General features: G+C 38.3%; 1 protein-coding gene across 2 annotated transcripts in view; it reads left to right on the plus strand.

The window, feature by feature from the left end:
* Positions 1-22,334, plus strand: part of FUT8 (fucosyltransferase 8) — a 108,102-nt gene extending 85,768 nt beyond the window's left edge. For both annotated transcript variants that reach the window (XM_048484399.1, XM_048484398.1), the window contains 2 exons: positions 1,740-1,890; positions 21,283-22,334. In XM_048484399.1, the coding sequence (XP_048340356.1) occupies positions 1,740-1,890; positions 21,283-21,600 (469 nt within the window). In that variant the 3' untranslated portion in view covers positions 21,601-22,334. The remainder of the gene's footprint in view (positions 1-1,739; positions 1,891-21,282) is intronic.
* Positions 22,335-26,106: the final 3,772 nt, after the last annotated feature.

The following is a 26,106-nucleotide window of genomic DNA, read 5'->3' on the forward strand; positions in this document are numbered from 1 at the left end:
GGGGACTGCCCATATGCAGGCCTGCATTGGCTGTTGTTCTAGTTTTAAATGCTAACTAGACCATACCCAGATCCTATTCATCTGCCAAGGAAGTGCAGAAACAGACCATGAACAAGACGGTTCCAGTTCCACAGTGACCTCACTAACAGAGTCTTAGGCAGTGGTAAAGGAACTTCCTCCAGATTGGGGGACTTTGGTTCCGCCCTCTGCACCAGTTTGTCTACCAAAGGCTTTTGAGCAGATTTTGACCACTCCATTTATGTAGTCTTGCTTTTAGACTCCTTAACCAGCAGTTCCAACTCACTCCTTGGAACTGATAGTGCTTTTGATCTCCTGCAATCTGCCTCCTTCATTGGAACCGATGGGGATGACTCAGATCGCTCTGCTGATGGAGGTTTGACTGGTACAGACTGCTTCAGAATTGGGGAGCGCTCTCTTCCACAAAGCTGCCTTCAACTTCAACATTGTATTAGGGTAGGGTATAAGAAGCCATACTTCTCTTTGAGAATTAGAAGCTAGCTGCATTTATAAAAAATGTTGGTTCTGTTTTTATATTTTGAGGGTAAAATGTGAAAATACCACAAAAATGTAGTTGTTTTTCTCAGTTTGAAAACAGTTTTTTTAAGAATGGCAAGCTGCTTTATCACATGACAACTGTCAGAAATAGAAGGAGCTTTGTTAACATTATTAGATTAGATCATAGAAGACACTTTTACTGTGGGGGTGGAGTGCAACCTGTCTTGAAAATATATTCTAAATAATGCATGGAATTCTACCTCAAGTTAGAGAAAGGATTCCTACTGACAGAAACAGGATATAGCTAGCAACTTTTTAACTTCAAATGGCTGTTATTTATTGATGACTCTGACTCTCTAAAAAGACATGCCAAATAAAAATTAAGTAATGATTCAATATCAATGAGTAGGATTTGCAGTTTGAAATGACTGTTTGCAAGAAAACAGAAATTTAGAAATAAGAGTAAAGAAGATTAAACCGATAATAAATACAAATTGTAGATAAGATTAAGCAGTTTATCTGCAATTAATGCTGGAATTTTACCAACAGGGTTTGTAAGGTTTCCAGTACTTTACAACAGGGTCCAATATCTTTAATTGGATTTGCTGGTCGATATAAAAATGGATTGGTTTATTTAAACATTTTTTATGCCAGTGGTTCTAACATGAAAAAAAATCGCTGAAACAGTATTATATAATGAGGCTACATTGCTGTGTTCTGTGTAGGATGATATAGAGGAATTGTCTAAATTTATGACACATTGTATGTTAGAGGAAGTAGCTGAAAATGCTAATCTGTCTCATATGGCTGTTATCAAATTTTGTGTAGTTGATCCAATTTAAAACTTTCAGTCGCATATGTTATCTTGATCCAAACCTCTGTGGGGTTCCTATATACACAGGGAGTTTCATGAATTCTGTATTGACTTCAGTGTTATGGTGAGAGTATTGCAAGCAGGTATAGATGAATACAAGGCTTCACAGTGATTATGATGTTTGAGTTTAATTTTGTGTGAAAAATAAAATATTTTTTTAAAAAGAAGACCTTTGAATAACAGTTACAGGTAAGCACAACTTTGTTTTCCTGCTTATACTGTCACATTCTCACAAAAAACCTAAAATCTCTTATCACGCTGCATGATATGATGCATAATAACTTTCTGACAGTAAAAGGTATGTTGATTTAAATATTGTCTTATTTTATATTATGATGTATTTTTCCAGATATCCAAATTATGAATTTATTAGTGACAACTCTATATCATGGTCAGCAGGTCTCCATAATCGGTACACTGAAAATTCTCTGCGTGGTGTTATTCTGGATATACACTTTTTATCTCAGGCAGACTTCCTGGTTTGTACATTTTCATCACAGGTAAGCGATTATGTATTATGGTAAATATTTGAATGTCTCTATAACAGTAGCACAAATAATAATTTTATACAATAGTATACAATTATTAATACACAGACAAATGGTACAAATACTATTTAAAAACCTACTCTAAATCATAGTATTGTTTTAGTAAAGTCATAACTGTATTGTCCATCTCAAGAAAGGTTATTGTGTAAGTGGAGAAGGTACAGAAAAAGTCCTTCCATCCTGCTGACTGGTGAGTTTTAAAGGACAGGCAGCAACACTCTCCTCACTGTGTAGCTTGGGTAGGTGGGGAGCCAAGGCAAAGAGCTCCATAGCTGCTGCTTTGCAAGGATATATGTTTTTAAAGGAAAACAGAAGCACTCTCATTGTTGTGTAGCCGGAGGGTAGGGGTAAAAATGGGAAGTCAAGGCAAAGAGTCAACAAAAAACCATCAAAGGCATTTTTATTACTCAATGTCTATATTCCGTTCACATGGTTCTTTCAAAAAGACCTTCCTGAACACTGCTCTATGCTGTCGGACAAAGTCAAGATGTACTTTATTGCCTTCCCATCATCGTATTTAGTAGAGCAGGGCTTCAGTGCAGCCACCAAGCATTTTTCCAAGCAGAAGAACAGACTGAAAATTACTGACCGTGGGACTAAGATTTCTTCTTAGTGCCTTGCAGCCTGATGTTTAGAAGCTGCCCCAAACACATCTATCCCATTAAAACTTTGAAGGCACAATGGGTGAGATGCAAATATACCCTTTCATATTGCTAAATATACCCTTTCATATTGCTAAAACAGCTCAATAAATTGGTTTACTTTTATTAGGTCATGTTTTATTTGTGAAATACATGTGTGTGTTTACAGTGTTAGAAGTTGTTTTGAATTTGCCGTAGACCTAATACGAAGAAAGAGGTGTGTGTTCATGCGGGATGGGTAGCATATGACATGGGATCCAAGGGAGAGGCAGCCTGAAAAAATTTAGGAACCACTACTTTAGGCTCAAAATGCCAGTGATAGCATTTTTAAGTACTCACATACTTTAAAAAAATAGTTTGCAGTGAAATCACAAATACCATTTTTGATAGCAGCCTTCATTACTCATTTGGTACAAGAATGAGCCTCAGAAACCCTGTGGCTGTCATACTCTTTCATCCCCCTGCACACAGCAGTTGAAGACTTCTTGACTTAGATTCCACACTTCCGGTGAAGACTCCTTGCATTCAGTCAAGCAGACAAGAGTGAAGCCACCAAAGGCCTACGGCAGTGATGGCGAACCTTTTCGAGACCGAGTGCCCAAATTGCAACCCAAAACCCGCTTATTTATTGCAAAGTGCCAACACGGCAATTTAACCTGAATACTGAGGTTTTAGTTTAGGAAAAACGGTTGGCTCCAAGGCGCACATTACTCGGGAGTAAGCTTGGTGAAGCAACCGTGCAACGCTTCAAATGGGGTGAATCACGACCCTAGGAGGGTTAATCAGAAGCAAGCCCCATTGCCAGCAACCAAGCTTACTCCCAGGTAAAGGATCATGCCCAGACTAGCCTAGATGTGTGTGTGTGGGGGGGTGATTTTCCGTCCCCCCACATGATGAACTCTATGCCATCTAATGAGACTTGCCACTCCTCCCTTTTTGGGGGGGAGAGAATTTTAAAGTTAGCATGCTGGACGCCACCCCTCCCTTTCGGGGAGGGGAGGGAACTTCGAAAATAGATCGCTGAACGCCATTCTTTTTATTGAGATTTATTGTATATTTATTAGAAATAGTTTTCTATGGTTTTATCGCTGCTTTTAAATGTTTTAGTTATCTTACATTGTTATTCCTTATGTTGTACACCGCCCAGAGCCCCTCGGGGATGGGGCGGTATAAAAGTTTAAGAAATAAATAAAATAAATAAATATGCACGTGTGCCCACAGAAAGGGCTCCGAGTGCCACCTCTGGCACCCGTGCCGTAGGTTCGCCATCACTGGCCTACAGCCTTAATACCAACTCCATATTCAATTTGTTGGATAAGAATGTACCAAAGAACTGTACCAAAGGCCCAGCAAGGTCCAACAGTATCAACAGCTTTAAACAAAGATTGTCCACCAGTGAAACTAGTGCCATCTTGGCACCAAACCCTGGCTTGAAATTAGATTAAAACACTGAACCACCTCCCTAGAAAAGATAAATTGGAGAATGAGCTGAAATTGGCCACCTCACTCAACTGCCCCATGTTTTCCCTCTGCTGTACACCGCCCAGAGCCCTCCGGGGATGGGGCGGTATAAAAGCTTAAAAAATAATAATAATAATAATAATAATAATAATAATAATAATAATAATAATAATAATAATAATAATAATAATAATAATAATAATAATGTGTGGTTTAAATCCAAGTCAGATTACATTCCAACCTCTGTGAGAAGTTATAAGTGTCAAGCTGCTTACTTCCCTGTTGCAGCCTATTGAGCCAATCAGACATTTCACAGTCACTAGCGCAATACAGTATACATTTAAAATTTCTTGAATAGCATTAAGGTGTTCTCAATCTCTTGCAGCACCCAGCAAAATATGGATTAGCTACTTACATTAATCGATTTTTAAATTACCTTTTCAGCAGAGAATTTGTTTCAGTGGTTAAGTGTGGTGGAGAGATTATGGGATTACAAAAGATTACAAGTGTTTTTAACAGTTCTGTTTCTTCAAGTTTGTGCTTAAAAAATATGACAGCATCATGAAAATGAACAATATGAAATACAAAACAGGCTCGTGGTTGAGGCAGCTACGGTTGCACCATCCAAATGGCCTCCCTCTTCTCCTCCCCTCTGTTGATATTGGTAGGGTTATATTAATACAAATTGATTTTATTTGCCATATGCATTTTAATTGTTGTTTTTATAATTATGTTGATTGTATTTTAAATGTTGGAAGCCTCCTTGAGCCTGGAAGGGAAAGGGCGATGTATAAATAGAATAGATTTTAAAGGCTCAAGCATTTTGACAGTTTACTTCTTAAATGTATTCAGGGCAAAAATGTATGAAATGCCTGCTTTCATTCAGAACATTTCTTGGTTAGTCTTTTAATTAGGAATCCTGACAGCTTTTGTTTGTGGTAAATTTTCAGGGGAGGGGGTGCTATAGTTTTCCCCCTTGACACCTGAAAATCATAGTGTTATGTCATGGAGTTATCAATCTTTGGTTGGGACCTGGCGATCTCCTGGAATTAAGGCTGATCTGCAGACCACAGATTAGTTCCCCTGAAGAAAATGGCTGCTTTGGAGGTCCCTCCCCAGGCTTCACCCCAAATTTCCAGAAAATTCTGTACCTGGAGTTGGCACACTACTGTTAACATAACAGTACATTTTGTATCTGATATGGCATTCTTGCATTTTGTAATTATGTGCATTTTACCCTATTAACTGCTTTGAAGGTTGGTATAGGCCAAAAGGTGAGGTATAAATTAAATACATTAATTAAAATGGTAAATCTTTCATTTTCAAGGAAGATAAAAATTCTGTGTTGAACTATACTCTGTCACCTTAAATAAGTGCCAGCTATTAATGCATCAATCAGTTTATGCACATGAATTTGTAGCATGTAAAGCAGTTAGCAGTTGGATGAGAGACCATCAATGAAGTCCAGTGTTGCAAGGCAGAGACAGGAAATGGCAATCTACCTCTGAACATCTCTTACCTTGAAAACCCTACAGGGCTACTATAAGTTGACTGAAACTTCATGTAACTTTCCACCACCACCAAGACACTGCAGACTAGAAAGACAGGCTAATTCAGTGATGGCGAACCTTTTTTTTTTTTTTTTGGTTTCATTAGCTTTATTGTTTAAAAAAGTAAATATACACGTAAATAAACAATTACATTCCAATTATGTTTATACAAAAAGAAAAATAACGTTGTTCCATTTATTCTACCAAGCCACTTTTTCCAGATCTATCCTCTTATCTTTTAAACAAAATGCTTGGTTTGGTTCCTTCTATCTTTACAACTTTTGACTTCTGCATTGGTTTAGCTGGATCTGAGAATTAAACAGTAAAAAAATCAATGTATTCTAGTAAGAGTTATTATAATTATTAAATATATAAATTCTTCTAATAATGTATTTAATCTAAGTCATTATACATATTATACATATTTTGTTATGTTATACCATTACTTTCAGTTTTTTTAAACACAATTTTACTAAATATTTGTTTCTTATCCTTTTCAATAAACTGAAGATAATCTTCCCATGTCCTCTCCAAATCTTATTCCAAGGTAACTCCTTAATTTTGACTGATAGCCTTATCTATATCCATATAATCCGCTTATTTTAAGTAACCATTCTTCTCTTGTTAAGTTGACCCTCTCCTTTTCCAGTTTTTGGCTATCAGGACTTTTACGCTGTCGTAGTCATATATATAAGAACAGTTCTATATTTATTTTAGGAATCTTTCCTATTCCTATATTCAATAAGTATATTTTTGGTGCAAAATCTATTTGTATTTTCATTATTTTTTTTTATTTCATGTATTATCACCCAAATTTTTTTAATTTTTTGACAAAACCACCACATATGCATCATATTTCCTTCTTCTTTATGACAGTGCCAACATTTCAAATTAGTATTTTTATTTATTTTTGCCAGTTGAATTGGGGTTAGATACCATCGTGGTGGTATAATTTAAGCTGTAGTTCTCCCCTCAATTCTAGGTTTGCTACGAAAAAACTTTGCATTTATTTTTTCCAGCTAAATTCCCAATCTTCATATGTGCTATTGGTTTTCTTATGTCCTTGTGCCCATTTTACTCATAACATCTGTTTACATTTTCTTTCTCCATCTGTAAAATTCACCTAACAGCTTATATAATTTGGAGAGTCTTTGGTTCTAACAGTAATATTTTGTCTAACTCGGGTTGGTTTTTTTTGTTAATTGTCCACTCTATCATCTTTCCTGTATTGCTCAGGTTTGTATTTTGTTTTTTTGTCATACGTGGAACCAATGACACATTTCTTGTCCAATTATTATCTCTTTGTCTTTCTTTAGAGTCGTAGGTGTGTTGTCTTGTGTCCAAATTAAGATGTCAAGGTATTATGTTAACCAAGGTTTGTTGCTATTGTTTTGAATATTTAAAAAACAGCTTTCGGTTCTTTTGGACAACCAAGAAAGAAGTGAGAATTCTCCTATTATAATATGAATATTTGTATTTTTCTCCATACCGTTAGCCAATGCTCTCCTCTAAATATATGATTGTTGAAAGTCCTATCCTTTTTTCTTTTCTTGTGGGCCAGTGAGATATTCATGCCAGCCTGCCCTGATGTTTGTGGCCCTCTATATCCAGAAGTTCTTTCATTGTCTAGATTTATCCAATCCTCAACCCAAAGCATCGCTGCAGCATCATAATACGTTTGCTTAGATCTGGATAGGGCAAAGCCTGCCTTCTTTTTGTTCCTCTCATTAGCTTATACATACTTTTGATAATGATGTCTCTTCTTGTTTCCATACAAAATTCAAAAAGGGTTTTTTTTTCCATTCTGTGCATTGTTTTGGACTATATATAATAGGTAAGTTTTGAAATAAGTACAATATCTTGGGTAGTACCATGGTTTTTTATCATTTTCGATTTTTTCCTGTAAAATGAGATGGAGTAAGTTGTTCCATTTAACCAAGATCTTTTTTTTTATTTCCATCCATTTTTCTTATAGTTATTATTAAATAGTTTGGTTATTATTATTTTCAGTCTCTATCCCAAAGGTATTTTACTCTCTCTTTCTCCACTTTGTGTATATTAGTTTCTAGGGTTAGATTCTTTTTTTCTTTTTCTGTTAAATTAAAACCAAGAATTTTTGTCTTTTTTCCTGTTTAGGATAAATCCTGCTTGTTGTCCAAATTGTTCCACTGTGTTAATGGTTTGTGTTAAATTCTGCATTGGATCGTCTATAAAGAGTACTAGATCATCGGCGTATGCCCTTAGTTTTATATTTGTTTTTTTAATCCTTAGTCCTTTATAGCAGTTGCTGTTTCTTAATTTTTCTAGTAAAACCTCTAGAACCAGGTTAAATATTAGCGGCAATAACGGGCATCCTTGCCGCGTACCTTTTTGTATCTGTATTTCTTTCGATCTCATTCCATTTATAATTATGTTAGCTTTTTGCAAATTGTATATACTACTTACTGAGTTTACAAAGCTTCCTTGCAGGCCCATTTGTTGTAACATACGTTTCATGAATTGCCAGCTAATGTTGTCAAATGCTTTTTCAGTGTCAACAAAAAAAAGAGCTGCTTTGTTGCTAGGGTTCCAGTTCAGAAATTCGATTGTATTTATCACTGCTCTAATGTTGTCGGTGATACTTTCTGGATCCTTTTGAAGTGAATCCAGTTTGATCTTTTTTTTTTAATATATTGCTGTATCACTTTTCTTGCAATCTCTGCGCCAACTTACTGTTGCAAAGATTTTATAATCTGTGTTGAGTGAAGCGAGTATCGTGTCTCAAAAACCACCTACTGTTAAGTTCTTCTTCTCGGATGTTTTTTTTAGGTAATAGGCTGATGTTAGCTTGTTTCCATGTCTCTGGCATTTGAGCTGTCAATGCAACATGTTGTTTATGACTTCTCTGTTAATTTGGGTGCCAGGATATCTTGGAAATAATTTCTTATAGTATTGGGCTGTATAGCCATCTGGTCCAGGGGTCTTGTATTCTTTTTTGCCTTCATTATTGCACTCTTAATTTCTTCTTCCCAAATCGAAGGTTTTGTTTAATTCATCCTAAATGTGATTTTTTCTATTCTTACCTTTTAACATTATTCAATATGTATTTTCCATTTCCAATTCATTTTTTGTTGTCCCTTTGTTTATATATAAATCTGAATTAGTATTTTATTTATTTTTTTCTATTATCATTTTTTGATCTGTCAAGTAGTGTTTCCTCCTTTCTTTTAATTTGGTTTATTATCTTTCTTTCTTTTTTTTCCTTTTTTATTTTAATACTGATCCATTTTCCTACATTTTCTCGTGATTGTAAAAAGTTTCTTTTTGTTTGTCTCGTTTTAGTTTATTTAAGGCTTCTAATTGCCATTGATCGTGTAATAAATCTCTCAGTATTTTAATTTTGTTTGTTATCTTCTTATTTCTTGGTTGTTGTCATTGTTGCTGTTCCAAGGAGGTAAGTTCTTTCATTATCTCTTTTTGTCTTTCTTCTTTTTTTCCCTAAGTTTGCTTCTTTCTTGTATTAAAATTCCTCTGACGAAAGCTTTGTGGGCATCCCAAATAACTTTTTCATCATCTACCGTTCCTTCGTTAAATTGAAAATATTCTATTATATTTTTCCTACATTCTTCTTCTACTTCTTTATTTTCCAAAATATAATCATTCAATTTCCATGTCCATGGATCTCAAGCATTAAATCTCTAATCGCCATAAAATCGGATTATGGTCAGAGAAAATGTTTCGTAATAAGGAAATATCTTTAGTTTTAGCCACTAATTGTGGAGATGTCCAAATCATGTTAATCTATGTCGAGATTGGCGGAGTTATGTCTATGTGGAGTAAAAGGTGTACTTTTAGCCTCCACCCCCATTTTTTCCCTCCACACATCTTTTTTTTAAATGATAGCTTTTCCATCATGCCAAAAAAAAAGCTTTGAGGTTAACTTTTACTGGATTAGTTTTATTTCTACTCCCCCCCCCTTTTCTTTTTTTTCCTTAATTTTTTAACTTACGCTGTTCTGTCTTTTTTATATGGGTCTATTATCCCATTAGAAGTCTCCCATGCAGACCCACCTCTTTCAGTAGTGGTAAGCTGCTAATACTCTTGTTAGGTTTCTTTAGTAATATTCTTGCTTTTTTTTTCATTAGGTGCATATACCCTCTAGCAATAATATTTTTCCCCTGTCACGCTTATTTCCACTTTCCAATATATCTTGCATGAGGGTCTTCCTAATTTCAATATCGGTTTTAAATAAGTTGCTTTTAATATATGACGCAATTACCCCCCTCTTTTTTTTTTTCTTATGTGCAACATGGAAAGTTCCCCTCAAGTGATTTCCTCTCTTTTAATAAGCTCTTTCTCATCCTTTTTTTTTTAATATGCATTTCTTGAATGCATATTATATCACACCTTGTTTATACAGGAATTGGAAAAAATGTCCTACGTTCTTTTTTGTGGTATATTTAATCCATTTAATTATTGCTTCTACCATGAATCTTCAAATTCATTATTTTAACATCTTTGTGCGTGATGAAGAGACAGTATTGTTCCTTTTATCCTTTGGTTTTCTTTCTTTTGCCAATTTTCTTTTTACCGCCTCTTCAATCTATTTCTACTAAGATTTTAATACCATCTTTTATTATATCTTAATATATTTACCTATTCTTTATTATTTACTCCTCATGTCTATCTTTAAGTTCAAAACCATAAATATACTTCAACTTATTGTGTTCCCTTCTCCCCCTTTTTTTTCTTTTCTTTTTTCCTTTCCAAATTGTGGGTACAAAACCAAACCATAAAGTCTCCTAAAATATATAAATACACATATACATAAACAGAATCACACATATACATGCCTATCTCTCTATATATACATTTTTAAACTTCCTTATTTGCAATTTTATTTACCCATGCACATCCATACATACCTTCATTTATCCATTCACTCAATTCATTATGTAAATATACATGAGTCTTATATTCCTATTTCCTAGTCTATTTTTTTTATGTGCATGTGTATACACCTCCTCTGGAGTAAAATAAGGGGTGTTTCATTGTATATATTTCCTTCTTTTTCATCTTTTACTTCAACCCTTATCTAACTCTAATTTATCTGAATTAATATAACTCTAATACAAATCTAATTGTTGTCTACTTATCATCTTCTTCATACTTCTTATAATTACAACAAATGTAATTTACTCCATATATGTCTTAGACTTCCCCTACTTAAATATAAGCAAATATTTCTCTTATATATGTGTATATCTATACATACCTACACCATATAAAAGAATATAGGAGGGATAGTTCCTTATATATTTCATTCTAATTTAATCAACTTAAATTATCTTACATGGTATAATTCTTATTCATGTTGAGATATTGTCTAAATATACATAAACTTTAAAGTGGCAAAGAAATAATTTCTCTATATATACTATATACATATCTTTAATTTACCAACATTCTGTGTCTCATTTTGTCAATTCTTTTTTATTTTTCTGTATGAAATCCTTCATTTTCTCTTCAGTGTTTATAGTCCAGTTTTTGCTTTTGTAAGTGAAGGATAATCCTTCTATCACTTCCCAGCGGTAAAGGATGTTCTTCTTCTTGAGGGTTTCAGTCAGGGGGGTATATTTTTTTTTCCGTCTTCTCGGTATGGCTATTGGTATTTCTTTTTTACACAATGTCAGTTCTTGGTTCTCAATTCTCAATTCTCTGCTTTGCTTGTTCTCTTGAAGTAAGTGGCGTCCCTTGTTTCTTTTTTAAGGAAAGTAACAATAATGTCCCTGGGAACATTATTCTCTCTGGCAAATTTTGAGTTGACTCTAAAAATTGAGTCTATTTCTGCTTCTAATTCTTCAGCATCATACTCAATAAAATTAGCCATTTCAGCTATTATCCTCTTTTCCAATTCTTCTGATCTTTCTTCTTTTAGTCCTCTAATCGGTATATTTTTTTCTTTACTTCTTAACTCCATTAGCATTATTTTCTCCTCCAAAGCTTCTATTCGTTTATCTTTTTCATCCATTCTCTCTCCTATTGTAACCATTTGTTCTTTAACTTCGGTAATGTCTTGCTTTGTGGCTAGGACCGCTTCTTCCAATTTTTTAACTTGCACTATTTCTTGTTTAATTTCCTTACAGTTACTTTGCATATCTTGTTGTAGCGTTGCAATATTCTGTTGCATAGCAGAAATCATATCGTATAGTATCTCCATTTTCGGAGCCGATTCCGATCCCCTCCTGCCACCTGTTATTTCCTCAATTACACCTCCTTTCTCTTTCACTTGCGTCTTTCCTCTACCGGTCGCCATTTATTTTCTCATTCAATAGTTAGTAAAAATGAGACCGGTCTAAACTGTCTTCACCTTTAACTTATTGCTTCAGTCACACATCTTTTCACACAGTACGTTCTTTTTTAGATACTCCTTTAACACTGGGATTGGCTTTGTTTTATATCTCCAGTTCTCTTTTTTCGTGCCAGAGCGGCTAGTTCAGCCTCTCTATGGTTTCTAGCAAGAAAGCCACTTCCTTGTACTTCACCGCAGATCCTCCTCCGTTCACTCCATTCACTCACTCTTCTCGTCTCCTGTCCTTAAAGCGGTAAAGTTTTATTTTCCCTTTTCTTATTATATCAGTGATTGCTTCTTGTCTCCTTACTTATTTGAGAGGTTTCTGTCTTCTGGTCCCTCTCGGTATATTCAACTAAGTTCCGCTCTTCTTTGAATTACCGGGGGTCCCTTTTCCTCTAATTTCTCCCCTCTAATTCCGTAGTCTCCCGTTCCGTTTTATATCTTTATTTCCTCATATAAAGGTGGTAACATTTAGAAGAATTTGAACTCTTTTATAGTACAGATTTTGCTAAACTCAGTGTCTATTACTGCAAAGTTGGTAATAATAAAGTCTCTAGGGCAGGGGTAGGGAACCTGCGGCTCTCCAGATGTTCAGGAACTACAATTCCCATCAGCCTCTGTCAGCATGGCCAATTGGCCATGCTGGTAGGGGCTGATGGGAATTGTAGTTCCTGAACATCTGGAGAGCCGCAGGTTTCCTACCCCTGCTCTAGGGTTTGGTTACGTTGCTTCAGAGGGGGAAGGCTGCTCTTCCCCCCTGGCTCCACCACCCTTTCCCCAACCTGTCTCTGTGAGATTTTCTGTCCTGTTCAGGCTCCCAATTCACCGGGGATTTTTCAACTCACGGACTCCTCAAACAGAAGGGTTCAGCGTGGGCAGGATATCTTCCAGCTCCTTGAAGTCTCCTACCACCCTAATAACTTAGGGGTTCGCCGCGGTGAAGGGTGTAGAGTTCAGCAGCGTCAAAAGGATGCTGCCGCCGCTTCTTCTCCCAAACCGGAAGTCCCTGTGGTGGCGAACCTTTGGCACTCCAGATGTTATGGACTACAATTCCCATCAGTCCCTGCCAGCATGGCCAATTGGCCTTGCTGGCAGGAGCTAATGGGAATTGTAGTCCATAACATCTGGAGTGCCAAAGGTTCACTACCACGGGGCTAATTAAACCACCAGGCATCATGGAAAACTGTGGGAAGAGGGTAAACTGTTGTCCCCATCTTCAAAAAGGAAAAAAAACCCAGACCCAAACAATTACTGCCCAGTCAGCCTTACATCAGTACCTGGAATTATTCCAGAGCAGATCATTAAACAGACAGTCTGTAAACACTTAGCAAAGAATGTCGTGGTCACTAAAAGTCAACATGGGTTTCTCAAAAACAAGGCATGCCAGACTTATCTCTTTTTTTAGAGAAGAGTGACAAGCTTGGTAGATGAAGGGTATGCTGTGGATGTAGCATACCTTAATTTCAGTAAGACCTTTGACAAGGTTCCCCATGATATTCTTGTAAGTGAGCTAGTAAAATGTGGGCTAGACAAAGCTACCATTAGATGGATTGTAATTGGTTGACTGACCAAACCCAAAGGGGGCTCACCAATCTCTCACCTTCATCCTGGAGATAAGTGACTAGAGGGATGCCACAAGGTTCTCTTTTGGGCCCAGTGCTCTTCAATATTTGTATCAATGACTTGGATGATGGAATAAACGGTATGCTAATGAAATTTGCAGATGACACCAAATTAGGAGGGGTAGCTAATATCTCAAAGGACAGGTTTAGAATTCAAAATGACCTGGACAGACTGGAGTTCTGGGACAAAACTAACAACATTAATGTCAACAGAGATAAATGTAAGTTTCTGCACTAGAAGCCTTATCTAAACTCCCCGGTGGCAGGTCATGGAACCAAAGCAGTGCCATCCCTCTGCCTCCAAAAGTTCTTTCCGGTGGCTTGGGGAGCAGGGAAAAGCACTTACACCTGTCACCTCCGAGACCCCCCATAGAGTTGAAAGAACATATGCCGCCATAACAACAACCCTGAAAGGGAGCTGACTAATGTCAGTTTTGCCCCTGGGAATGCCCTGGCCTACCCCCTGCACGATGACATCCGAGCAGGCATCCAAGCAGGCAGTCCTGCCACAGTCCAAACTTCCAGGTTTTGCAGTGGCAGGGCTGCTGGACACACAGTTATTGACATGTCTTCCCCCTCCGCTGTGTCAAGTACCTGAGGGAGGGTGAATGCGTCAGCACAGCCATACACCTTTTCCACAGGCCCTTTCAGTCCCCCCTCCGCTTTGAATGGAGTTGTTAAGCAGAAAAAAATGAAATGCACAGATATAGGATGGGTGACACCTGGCTTGACAACAGTACATGTGAAAGGGATCTGGGAGTCTTAGTTGACCACAAACTGAACATGTCTGCAATGTGATGTGGCAGCCAAGAAAGCCAGTGCAATTCTGGGCTGCATCAATAGGTGTATACTGTGTAGATCAGCGTTTCTCAAATGGTAGATTGTGACCCAGCACCGGGTCATGAAAGCAAAATGCTGGGACACCTAATGTCTGGGTCTGAGCCTGACCACCCCACCACTGTCCTTGCTCAGAGGACATCACCTACCTGTAGTTGGACCAGCCGAAACGATACAGCAGCTTCAGGACTCCTTCCAGGCAAGCCAAACACCCAGAAAGGGGCTGAGGACAGAGCCGCAGCTCGCAGCAGATTCTGGTACTGCAAAGGAGGTGGGGACGGAAGCAACACCCCAGGGAGTCTCCCTGACGCTGCCATGTGCAGATGAGGCCCGGCGCAGGGCTGGGCTCACCCCTACCAAGCCAGCATAGGCAGATGCGTGGCGGGCTGACGTTCAAATTTGTTTTATTTTACTAATAAATAGGCCATAATAGGCCACTTTAGTGGGTCACATAATAAATAGGCCAGTTTAGTGGGCCACAGAGGAGAGGTATTAAAATAACCAGGCCATGGGAAAAAAAAGTTTGAGAAACGCTGGTCTAGATCAAGAGATGTAATAGTACCACTCTATTCTGCATTGGTCAGACCTCACCTGGAATACTGCGTCCAGTTCTGAGCACCACAATTCAAGAAGAATATTGACAAGCTGGAATGGATCCAGAGGAGGACGACCAAAAAGTCTGGATTCCACATCCTATTAGAAGTGACTTAGGGAGCTAGGTATGTTTAGTCTGGAGAAGAGAAGGTTATGGGATGACATGATTGCCATGTTTAATTATTTGAAGGGATATCATGTTGAAGATGGAGCAAGCTTGTTTTCTGTTCCAGAGTGTGGTGGAGTTCCTTCCTTTGGAGGTTTTTAAACAGAGGCTGGATGGTCATCTGTCAAGATGCTTTGATTGTGTATTCCTGCATGGCAAGGGGTTGGACTTGATGGCCCTTGTGGTCTCTTCCAACTCTATTTCTAACTAAAATATGAACCAGAATCCAAAGTAACATGGAAAACTCTGAAGCTATGATATGCGGAAAGTCTGCTAGAATGTATCTGTAATGAGTATGAAGAATCTAACCATACCTATTAATTTCTATAACAAATACATGAAGAATATGCCCAGTTATGTTTTCTTATGTTGAGTGTTGCAATATGCCCTTTATATATTTAAGATGTCTCTAATGTAACAAATACATTTAAAGTTGCATGTCATACATTTGTGTGAACTAGCAGTGTGGGTCTGTAAGAATTGTTGGTTAAAATTTGTTGTTAATCATCATTTGATAATTGACTAAAGACTAGGCATTCTGTTGAAATACTTTGGAAAGAATTATGTGTTTTGTACACAATAAAGTGTACCAGCTATGCGAGAGACAGGTAGATCTATTCTACACCAATCTATATAGAGATCTGTATTCCAAAGGAATCCACTCAAAAACCAGAACTGAAGTAGAGCAGTAAAGTTTTATTGAATGATTAAAAATATAAAAATACACACAAAAGTTGCAAACACACAGTTTTGAGGAGGCTAGGGATATACAGAGAGATGATCAATAGCGGGAATAGAGGAGGCTGTGTGGGTGATATTAAACTATCCAGAAGAGATCTGAAGAGAGTGAGAGATAGCAACCCACACTGCTCACAGGAAACAACGTTGGGCACAAGAAGTCCAACAGCAATTTGCCATTGATCTTGGGAGGTCTAGGAAAAACTGACCCTCTGACAGTGGGGCAATTTTCCTAAGACAAAGCAAAGTTCGGTATATTCCCTGTGCAGTCCCACATTGGGAACTGCGGTTGTGCAGACAAGCTGAGCTGTCAAATAGCAAGTTTTAGTGAAGATTAGAACTCAATATGTGCCTGCACAGAGGACCACGCAGTGAATAACAATTACAGGTCAGGGCAGCATTGTTTTTCCCTGATGAAGACAGTGCTGTGGGAAAAGGTTTGAATGGATCAAGACCTGAGAGAGCCCAACTCTTGATGAGTTTTGGGATGTTAAATCGAAGAATTTCCAGGCTGTTGATTACTTTTAATAGTTGAACAGGAGTTTGAAGATTGAAGTAATGCTTGGGAGAAAAGGGTGCAGGATGATCTAGCCAGTTTGCTGATGAAATCAGGTTGTGGACATTTGCAGGTTCTTTGTGAATTTGAACCCGGTACATGATCTCAAGGTTGGACAGTTGTAAACCAGATTAGAGTGGCTGAGGCCCCAGGAAAGGCATTGTCTGAAGTTATACATACTTAATTTGGGAAGGGAAAAGCCTGATGTCAGGTGTCAGGCAAACCCTCTTTATATAAAAGCCCTTGAATTAAGATTGGTGACTACCATACCCTTGCTCTGCTCCATCTACCTATGATATCAAGATTATGATTGATAGGGTGCTCAGAAATCCCTTTCCCCTCCTCCTTACTATGGCTTGCCTGGCATCAGCTTTTGCTTGAAAAAAAATGAACACAATGTATTGTCGAAGGCTTTCACGGTGGGATTCAACTGGTTGTGGTGGTTTTTCCAGGCTGTGTGGCTGTGGTCTGGTAGATCTTGTTCCTAACATTTTGTCTGCATCTGTGGCTGGCATCTTCATAGGTGTATCACAGAGATACACCTCTGAAGATGCCAGCCACAGATGCAGGTGAAATGTTAGGAACAAGATCTACCAGACCACGGCCACACATGCCGAAAAACCCACAACAACCAAAATGAACACAATTGGTTTAAGTAATAAATAATGTTGTCTGATGTTTTCTTAATGTTGTCTGATGTTTTCTGAAAAATGCATACTTTTCAATAGCAGCCTAAATGTTTGGTAAAAAATTGTATATTATGTATTGTACATTATTATTGTTTTACTTGAAATAAATGGACCAATAAAGAATATGTCAATCTGAACTCCTGATAAATAACATTGTGTCACAGGTTCATTAAAAAAAATTCATTTGATCATGCTACATATGGATTTATTTTCTTTATTGTGAATCTACATTTTATTAAAGTGTTCATCACCACCATTCTTGACCTCCTTTCAAAGTATAAGGATGTTTTAATGGCCCCAGGTTTAATTAATCTTTTGCATTCCCTGTGAGTAGCATGATAATAATTTTTCATTTCCTTTTTTCCTTCTATTATTCCTCGTTTCTGACTTGGTCTCTTTTTTATATTGCATTTAATCAATTTAGTTGTAACTCTGAAAACAATTAGAGTTGTAGAGATTGTTCTGAAGGTCATGTGATTAGTCATTCTAATTGTCTCCATGTAGACAAAGCCTTGGGCCTAATGCCTTGGTACTCCCACTTCCAGCTCTAAGAGGAGCGTTCCTGAAGTGCACAGCTGCCTGGCAAGATCAGTCATAAAAAAAGAGAGGCTCAGAGTGCCACAGGTCAACTCTAAGATCAGCCTCACAGAATTATACTAAGAACTGATAAACAGGCATCTTGTGGCACCTTAAATGTTAACAAAATTTTATTCCAGCAGGAGCTATTTGTAGAGTCCCCTTCAAATGCTATGAATGGATCTTCACTATGCAGACATTTTATGGCCCTTCTTCTGGCCCTTCATGGCCCTTTGATCTTGCTATCTTTTTTATTTCTACACCTCCCTCTTAAAATGCCTGCATAGTGAGCCTCCAGTCTAGAAAAGTTTATGGTGGAATAAGCTTTTCTTTATTTTTTAGTCCTTAAGGTACCACAGGATGTTTTGATTCCAGTTTTGCTACAACAGCCCCAACATGGCTGCCTCTCTGGAACAGATGTCATAACTGAGAGTTGGAAAGTGATGTATCCTGTAGAAAATATCCCCTTGGCTACTATTAGTTCCAGTGGCCTTAATGGAAAAATAGTTGCTAATATTGGTGCTTGCAGCTTTTTAAAAAGAGTTATTAGGAGAGTCAAGCTCATGGATTCAAAAAGATAGACTTTTGACTAAATCATTACTGACAGAAAATGGAATGGCACATCCAGTTTAGGTGCACAGAAGTTTCTAACAAAACATAGCTTGGTAACAGTAACAAATGCTAAGATCTTTGCTACCAATTGCTACTTGAAATTTAATTTTTAAACAAAACAGTCAAAATTTCAGCCAGCCATGTTGGTTAATTATTTATGCATTTAAATATTTATACCTTATTTTTCTTCTCGTTCAAGGCTATCAGTAATAATACATTATTGCAGATTAAAATCAAATAAAAGTGAAAGCCCAAATTACCCCCCTCCCCCCAAAGAAGATTCTTGCTGTTCAGACCTCTTCAGTTCTGGCAAGACTTGCAACATATCCTGAAGAACTTAAAGTGAGAAGTCTCCCTTCACTTGTTTAGGGGAGCTGGTTCCATAAAGTGGGAGCTGCAATGGAGAAAGTCTGGACTCTAATATCAGGCAGGCCACTCTAGGTGAAGGAACAGACAGCAGGTGGCAACTTGAAGGCCATAGTTGGTATATAGAAACATATGGGAAGGGCTTTAAATATCATAACCAGCACGTTGAATAGAATTGTAGAGTGAGGTTGCAACCTATTTCATTGCAATTAATGAGAGTTGGCTAGCTGTCAGAGATAAGTAGATTGTGTTGTACAATGGACTTCCTATAAAGCAAAATATAATAGCAATAGTAAATGCCTTCTTTTCTAATACTACCCCCTGCATTTCTTTAAATTTTAGATTCATGTAGTTGACTTTAATTATATATTAATAGTCAGTATATTAATACTGACTTGTAAGGGAGGCTACATGAAGACTTGTAGGGAAGGAGATACCCCATTCTCCCAATGCCTAGTTCTTCTTTGACATTGCTTTTCTTTCTTTGCCTTTCCCCAAACCATGGTTCTGACTCTATTTTTCTTGCCCCTGCTCAGATTTTCTTCTTACCCTCATTGGCTTTCCCCTTTCCCTACCCTGCCCACCCTCCTGGTCTTCTCTCCTCTAACTATTTGGCCAAACATCTGGTCTTTTCTTCTTCCACTCCTACTTTCTGTTCTATGTTCTATGCTGCACTCCTGCCAGCATCGCAGAGGAGGGGAAAACAATCTGGATAAGGCTTTAAGCCTCATATTAACAGCATGGTGACATATTGTCACCGTACCTGCCCCATTCCTTTCTACACTATACATGCAACTAACAACTGTTCACCCTCCTTTGCTTGTCTATGTAGGGTGCGTTGTGTGACAGTCCCCTTTCTCTGTATCCCAAGGATGGAATATCTGTCAGGGATCTGAGCAGCCCTGTGTTAACAATGTGCTACAACAGTTTGTTCTTTCCATTGGCTAATCATGCAAAGTGTCTTTTTGGGGGAGGGATGTGCCATCAATCTGAGGGGTTTCATTTTTTAAAGTTACCATATATACTCGTGTATAAGTCGACCCGCATATAAGTCGAGGCACCTAATTTTACCACAAAAACTGGGAAAACTTATTGACTCGCGTATAAGTCGAGGGTGGGAAATGCAGCAGCTACTGGTAAATTTCAAAAATAAAAATAGATACCAATAAAATTACATTAATTGAGGCATCAGTAGGTTAAATGTTTTTGAATATTTATTTCAAGGAAGAACAATAAACTTGCTCTGTAAGTGGAAAAGAGGGTCAACAAAAACAATACGGTCTCAATAATAACTTTAAAAGTACAAAACCCTTAGCTCAACCAGCAACCAAGCTAAAACACAAGAGTTAAAATCCTTCAAAACTGGATTTTTGGTCAGGGGAGGAATGTTTATGTTAGCAGTACCAACATTTCAGAGTGTCTTTAGGAGACACTCCTAATGATATCACCCAGGTTTGGTGAAGTTTGGTTTAGGGGGTGCAAAGTTGTGGACCCTCAAAATGTAGCCCCATCTACTCTTAGCTCCCATTGGAAACAATGGGGGATGGGGCACCCCTTTGGGGGTCCATAACTTTGGACCACCTGAACCAAACTTTACCAAACCTGGGTGGTGTCAGCAGGAGAGTCTCTTGAAAAATCCCTGAAATTGTGGTGCCACTAGCCTAAAAACTGCGTCCACTGGCGGCTGACAAAGTAAAAATCCTAAAATATTTTTTTAAAATACACCTGACTTGTGTATAAGTTAAGGGGGGCTTTTTCAGCACAAAAAATGTAATTGCTTTGTATTATCTTATGGTATGTTATGCTTTGGTTTGTTTTTATTGCTTTCTTTTAATGAATACTTTTTAAAATGCCTCTGACTTATTTTTCGTGTTTTAATGGCCTTTTTATTGTTTTAGTTGTAAGCCACCTTGAGTAAGTCTCTGAAGAGGCAGCATATAAACTTTGTAAACAATAAACTTCTTAAAACTAGTGATGATATTTAGCAAATATTTCCTACTCGTTCTCAAAGCTTAAGCAAACCATCCCCTAACTAGAAAAATAAGGGTTTCTTTTTTTGAAATGGGGGGGGGGGGTGACCAAAAAGTTGGCTTCATTAAAAATGTAGTAAGAAGTGCAAATCAGATGCTGTGGCTGCAGTTGTAAGGATATTTTCCTGAGAATAAGTCCTGTTGAACAACATGGAACTTACTTTTGAGGAGACTTGCTGAGAACTTCTCTCTACCCCTAAGCTTCTGTCCACAGCAATGATAACTGACTCTTATTTTTTTTTTGCCATCAAGTCACTGTTGACTTAAGTGATCCCAAAGGGTTTTCAAGGCAAGAAACGCTCAGAGATGGTTTGCCATTGCCTGTTTCTGTCACAACTCTGGTGTTCCTTGGAGGTCTCCCATTCAAATACTTGCCAGGGTGAAGACTGAGAGTATAACTGGCTCAAAGACACCAACAAACTTCCATGGCATAAGTGGGGATTTGAACATGGGTTTCCTAGATCCTAGTCCAACACCTTAACCACTATACAATGTGGCTGTCTAATAATTGACTAGAATGTGACCAATAATAGCTGTTTGTTAATTGCTGCTTTTTTGGTTTCTTCCTCTAGGTTTGTCGAGTTGCCTATGAAATCATGCAGACACTTCATCCAGATGCATCAGCCTTTTTCCACTCTTTGGATGATATCTATTATTTTGGGGGACAAAATGCCCACAATCAAATTGCAATTTATGTTCATCATCCCCGAACTGCTGATGAAATCCCTATGGAACCAGGAGATATAATTGGTGTTGCTGGAAACCATTGGGATGGCTACTCAAAAGGCATCAATAGAAAATTAGGAAAAACAGGGCTATACCCTTCCTACAAGGTAAAGGAGAAAATTGAGACTGTCAAGTATCCCACATATCCAGAGGCTGACAAATAAAGACAAGATGAATAGCTCACAGCAGCTTTCACACTGAAGGAATTTCATCCTACCACACTAACTGTTGGCTTTTGTGGAATATGAATTTGCCTTTAAACATGCAGTTAAAATAGAAGCCTTTTATCATTCAGACTTGATAAACAGCTTGAAACAGTTCGATGGGCCATTGTTTGGACTTATTTTGTTATATGCACTCGCTCACATGCACACTGATGCACATGGACCAGGGAATATATTGTTTTATACTGTTGCCTCTTTGAAGATATGTCCCTCCCATGAGTCATATGAGCTTTGAGCTCCGTTCTTTGCCATTAATAGACTGTAATGCTCAGATACTGACTGACAATAACGCTGCTGCATTGTGTAATTTGAGTGACATGAGCATATTTTGTATGTGAAGAATTTAAAACATGGTGCCTCTCTTGGAAAGATCCAGTGACCTTTTAGAAGAGCCATGCCTAGTTCTACTGATGATGGGCAAGGATTATTCTTGATTTTAATTGATGTTATTATGACCACTGAAAATGCTCCAACCAACAAATTCAAAAAATAAAACTAGATTTTTCTTTACAGGAATTCTGTTAGCAATTCCATCAATTAGTTCATCTCATCATTAATACATCGAACAATAAAATAATTGTCTGGTAGGAACTTTTGTAAAACAATGCCATGAACTGATTCTTTAGTACTGTTTCTGGACATTGTCTTTGATAACAAATAAATTTAAAAATGAAGAGGTGGACTTCCAGAAGTAATTGATTTTTTGAACAAAATTAGGAAGGATCTCTTGAACATCTTTCCAGGCTCTTAGTTTTTTTACTTGCTGATTTTCACACTGATATATTTTGATAATGCCACCAGAAGACACTTTCAATCAGTCTGTTTCATGCCTTGCTAATCCTAGAGATAAACTCTGGTCTAGCAGGCTTGGTGTAAGTCATATAGCCAGAAAAGACATCTTGTGTCCAAACCCTCTGTTGAATTCTTTGTTTTGTCCTTGCTTTGGTGCCACTGGACAGAATCAGCTGTAAGCAAAGCTGCTGATTTAATCCCTTGTTTGCATTTTAATTAACATGAATTCTAGGGTGACATTATTTATGGCCCAATCCGGTTGAGCGGGGGGAGCCAAATTGATTTCTAGAGGCGGCTTGGGTCCTCTTTGGCATATTTGCTTTCCTCAGGACACTTATCTTGGAGGAGGGGCAAACATGCCGGCAGGCAGATGCCACAGCTGTCCAGGATGCTTGGATGCAGAGGTGGGTACTGTGTCAGCTCTTCTTCATTCCCATTGGCACAGCAGGGGTGAGGGTGGAGCAGATGTTAGCTTTCACCAGGGCTTTGTGGGTAATTACATTGCAGCCTGGGCAGTGGCGTAGCTACTATGGTGCCGGGTGGAGACAGGCACCTCGGTCAGATGCCATTGGGATCACGTGGGGTCCAGGGAATATATTGTTTTATACTGTTGCCTCTTTGAAGATATGTCCCTCCACACCGCTCCTCCTTTCCCTCTCGTCCCGCCCTGCCAGCCCTGTTGCCAGCTAAGCTAAGTGGGGCACGGGGACCCATAGGGGGTGGGGTGGAAAACTCTGAGTCTGCCCCAGGCTCCATTTTCCCTAGCTACACCCCTGAGTCTGGGCTTGCACTTACGCCACTGTTTTGGGAGGCATAAATCTATTAAGTTCTATGGAGGGCTTTCCTGCAGCTGGGGCATTTTGGGGTGTTTTCTGCCTCCCCATGCTGCCAGAAAGCCCTCTGGAGGGGGCTGCATGGCAGTGGCGCATGTCGCCTGGGGCTGTGGATTGGGTTGCCAGACTTTTTAAATTGATAATAAAATTATGCATTGTGACATTTTTAATAGGATTAAAATAAGGCAGTAATTTGTTGGCACTCCTAAGAATTTTTTTTTCGGGTAAGTGATTTAGTCAGTCTAAAGTGCTTGACATAAACGTTTAGGGTAAGATAGCAAAATTTATAGGAGCTATGAATTAATGAATTGTAAAAAAAAATCAAGATTGTAATTCATCACTATGGGTGATAGTGTATTTAAAATGAACATTTCTGCATAGTCTGTCTCATAATTTTCAGGGTATTTTTGTAGACATATACAGTGTGCATACCTGAAGAAGTAGTTAAGCTAGTCTTGGGAATTCAGCACAGTTGGCCTTTTTTGTCTAACAGAGACTAGTTGGGTGCTGTGTGGTTTCCGGGCTGTATGGCCGTGTTCTAGCAGCATTCTCTCCTGACGTTTTGCCTGCATCTGTGGCTGGCATCTTCAGAGGACGATGCCAGCCACAGATGCAGGCGAAACGTCAGGAGAGAATGCTGCTAGAACACGGCCATACAGCCCGGAAACCACACAGCACCCAAGTGATTCCGGCCGTGAAAGCCTTCGACAATACAGAGACTAGTTGGTTCACAACAACAGCTTTTCTCTGCAAGAAAGGCATCTCTTACAACCATTAGCATTAGCTAACATACAGAAACTGAAACCAAGCGTTCCACCCAGGAGAACCAAATGAAATCACAAAGATAATAGTGGAGGAGCAATGTCTTCCATCATATACATATGTGAACCATAAATGTACTACACTAGCAGAGCCCTTTGCCTACACTATTGCATTTTAAAAGGGTCCTTTTCTTATCTAAAGTAGTCCTGTCAGTCCAACAAGGGCAAAAGTTTTAATCCTTCATGCCTCGTTGTTTTCCTGGGGAGTCCCCCTCCTCCCCTTTTCCCACTAGCCTCCAATAGTTCAATCATGTTAAATCTGCAGCATTAAAACACACACACACAAACACACACAAAAAGCCCTTCTGACTGTTTGGAAATGGTGGCCAGAAGAATGGGAAAAGCTGTTGTTGGGTGAGCTGGGGAAGGCAGGAAGGAGAAACAAAATCCATATAAAGAATTGTGCTTCCTGTTTAGCTGCTTTATTTCATGGGGGGTAAGGAAAGGTCGTGTTTTGACAGCAATTAGAAACCACATGACTTCTCTGTTCTCCCTGCGGTGGCTTCGGTGGCAAAAAAAAATGCATAAAGGAAAGTCTACAGTGAAGGAAAGGTAAGCTCACTTCTAGGAAGGACACAAATGTGTAAATAGCCCATGATTATTTCATCTATCCTTGATGAAACTCTGTTGATGTGAACTGTAGGGAGGCTGTCCCTGAGCTAATCCGATTTAAGAACATATTGAAACTGGCTGTTCCTCTGGTAATCCAACAGAAGAACCTATTGAGGCTGGTTGCCAACTTTAATTCAGGAATTCATGCTCTACAGTTTTAGGATTATGCTGCAGTCTGTGGTGCCCAAAATTTCTTTTATTAAATAGCCAGCCAACAGAAGAGATTTTCTAATAGCTTTATTTGTAAAGAAAGGAGAGCTGTCCCTGTCAGGGCCGACTCCACCCACCATCCACAATACACGCACCCATATAGAGTTCCCTTCTCCTGATATGCAAGTATCCTCCATTGGCTAAGAGTACTTAGAGTTCCACCTACCTGATCCACCTTCTACATATCAAGAAATCCCTTCATCATATGTTGGAAACCCCTTACCATTCCATGTTCATTATCAATGACCTTGTTCAGCCTGGGGTGTGTCAGTTAATATGTAATTAGCTAAGTCAGCATGCGTCTTAGCCCCTTACTCATAAAACTCCTGCTCTTTGTCCTATTTCCAAGCAGCTTGGGGTCTCAACTAGTGCTGACCATTTTTTTCCAGCCTGGTCTCATGATCTGTTCCGTCCCAGGTACGAAGAAAACATCCTGTTCCTGTTATCACAAGTCTAATGGATATAAAGTAAAGATGGATTCTGTTCTCTCCCCTACACACACCATGGTATTCATGATGTGGTATTCATGTGACTTCAGATATTGTACGATACCTGTGGCACGCCTTCTAATTCTGAACCATGTGACAAATCTTATTAGCCAATAATTAAAATAAGGGTATAGGTAGACCTATTTTCAAAGTGTTAATTCATAATTGTTTTTGGTCCTGAAATGCCTCATCCAGATGGAGAAACAGAATTTTCATTCTTCCTAGGTAGAAAGCCATGCTGTAGAAAGGACGAATGCCCAATATGAATCTTGGAAGGAAAATGATTTACTTTCCCCTCTTAATTAGCAGGTTCTACTTTGGAAATAGTCTGGTGTACTTGGCTCCATGCATCCAATTTAATCCTCAGCATATTTCACTGGATTAGAATGTTCTGGAATGAATAGAAAAGTTGAGCTTATTTCTCTGTTAGAAGGAAAGAATATAGCATCTGTTTACTAGGCTCATGAGTAGAAAAATAAAAGGACAGTTTGTTTACTTTTTCTTGAACATTCAGGGGTGCTGTGAAGTCTGTTTTGGCTCATATGATGCAGAGCTCATGGCTACAGTAATAGCTAAAGTAGCAATGTTTTTACACAATCCAATTCCAAAACTTTTATTGGCATAGTACAATGTTTTTATACTTGAATTATTTAATTCAATTCCACTGGAAAAAATGTCCTTGAGAAGCTA

The sequence above is a fragment of the Sphaerodactylus townsendi genome, linkage group LG02 (genome assembly GCF_021028975.2).
Source record: "Sphaerodactylus townsendi isolate TG3544 linkage group LG02, MPM_Stown_v2.3, whole genome shotgun sequence".
Classification (NCBI taxonomy): Eukaryota; Metazoa; Chordata; class Lepidosauria; order Squamata; family Sphaerodactylidae; genus Sphaerodactylus; species Sphaerodactylus townsendi.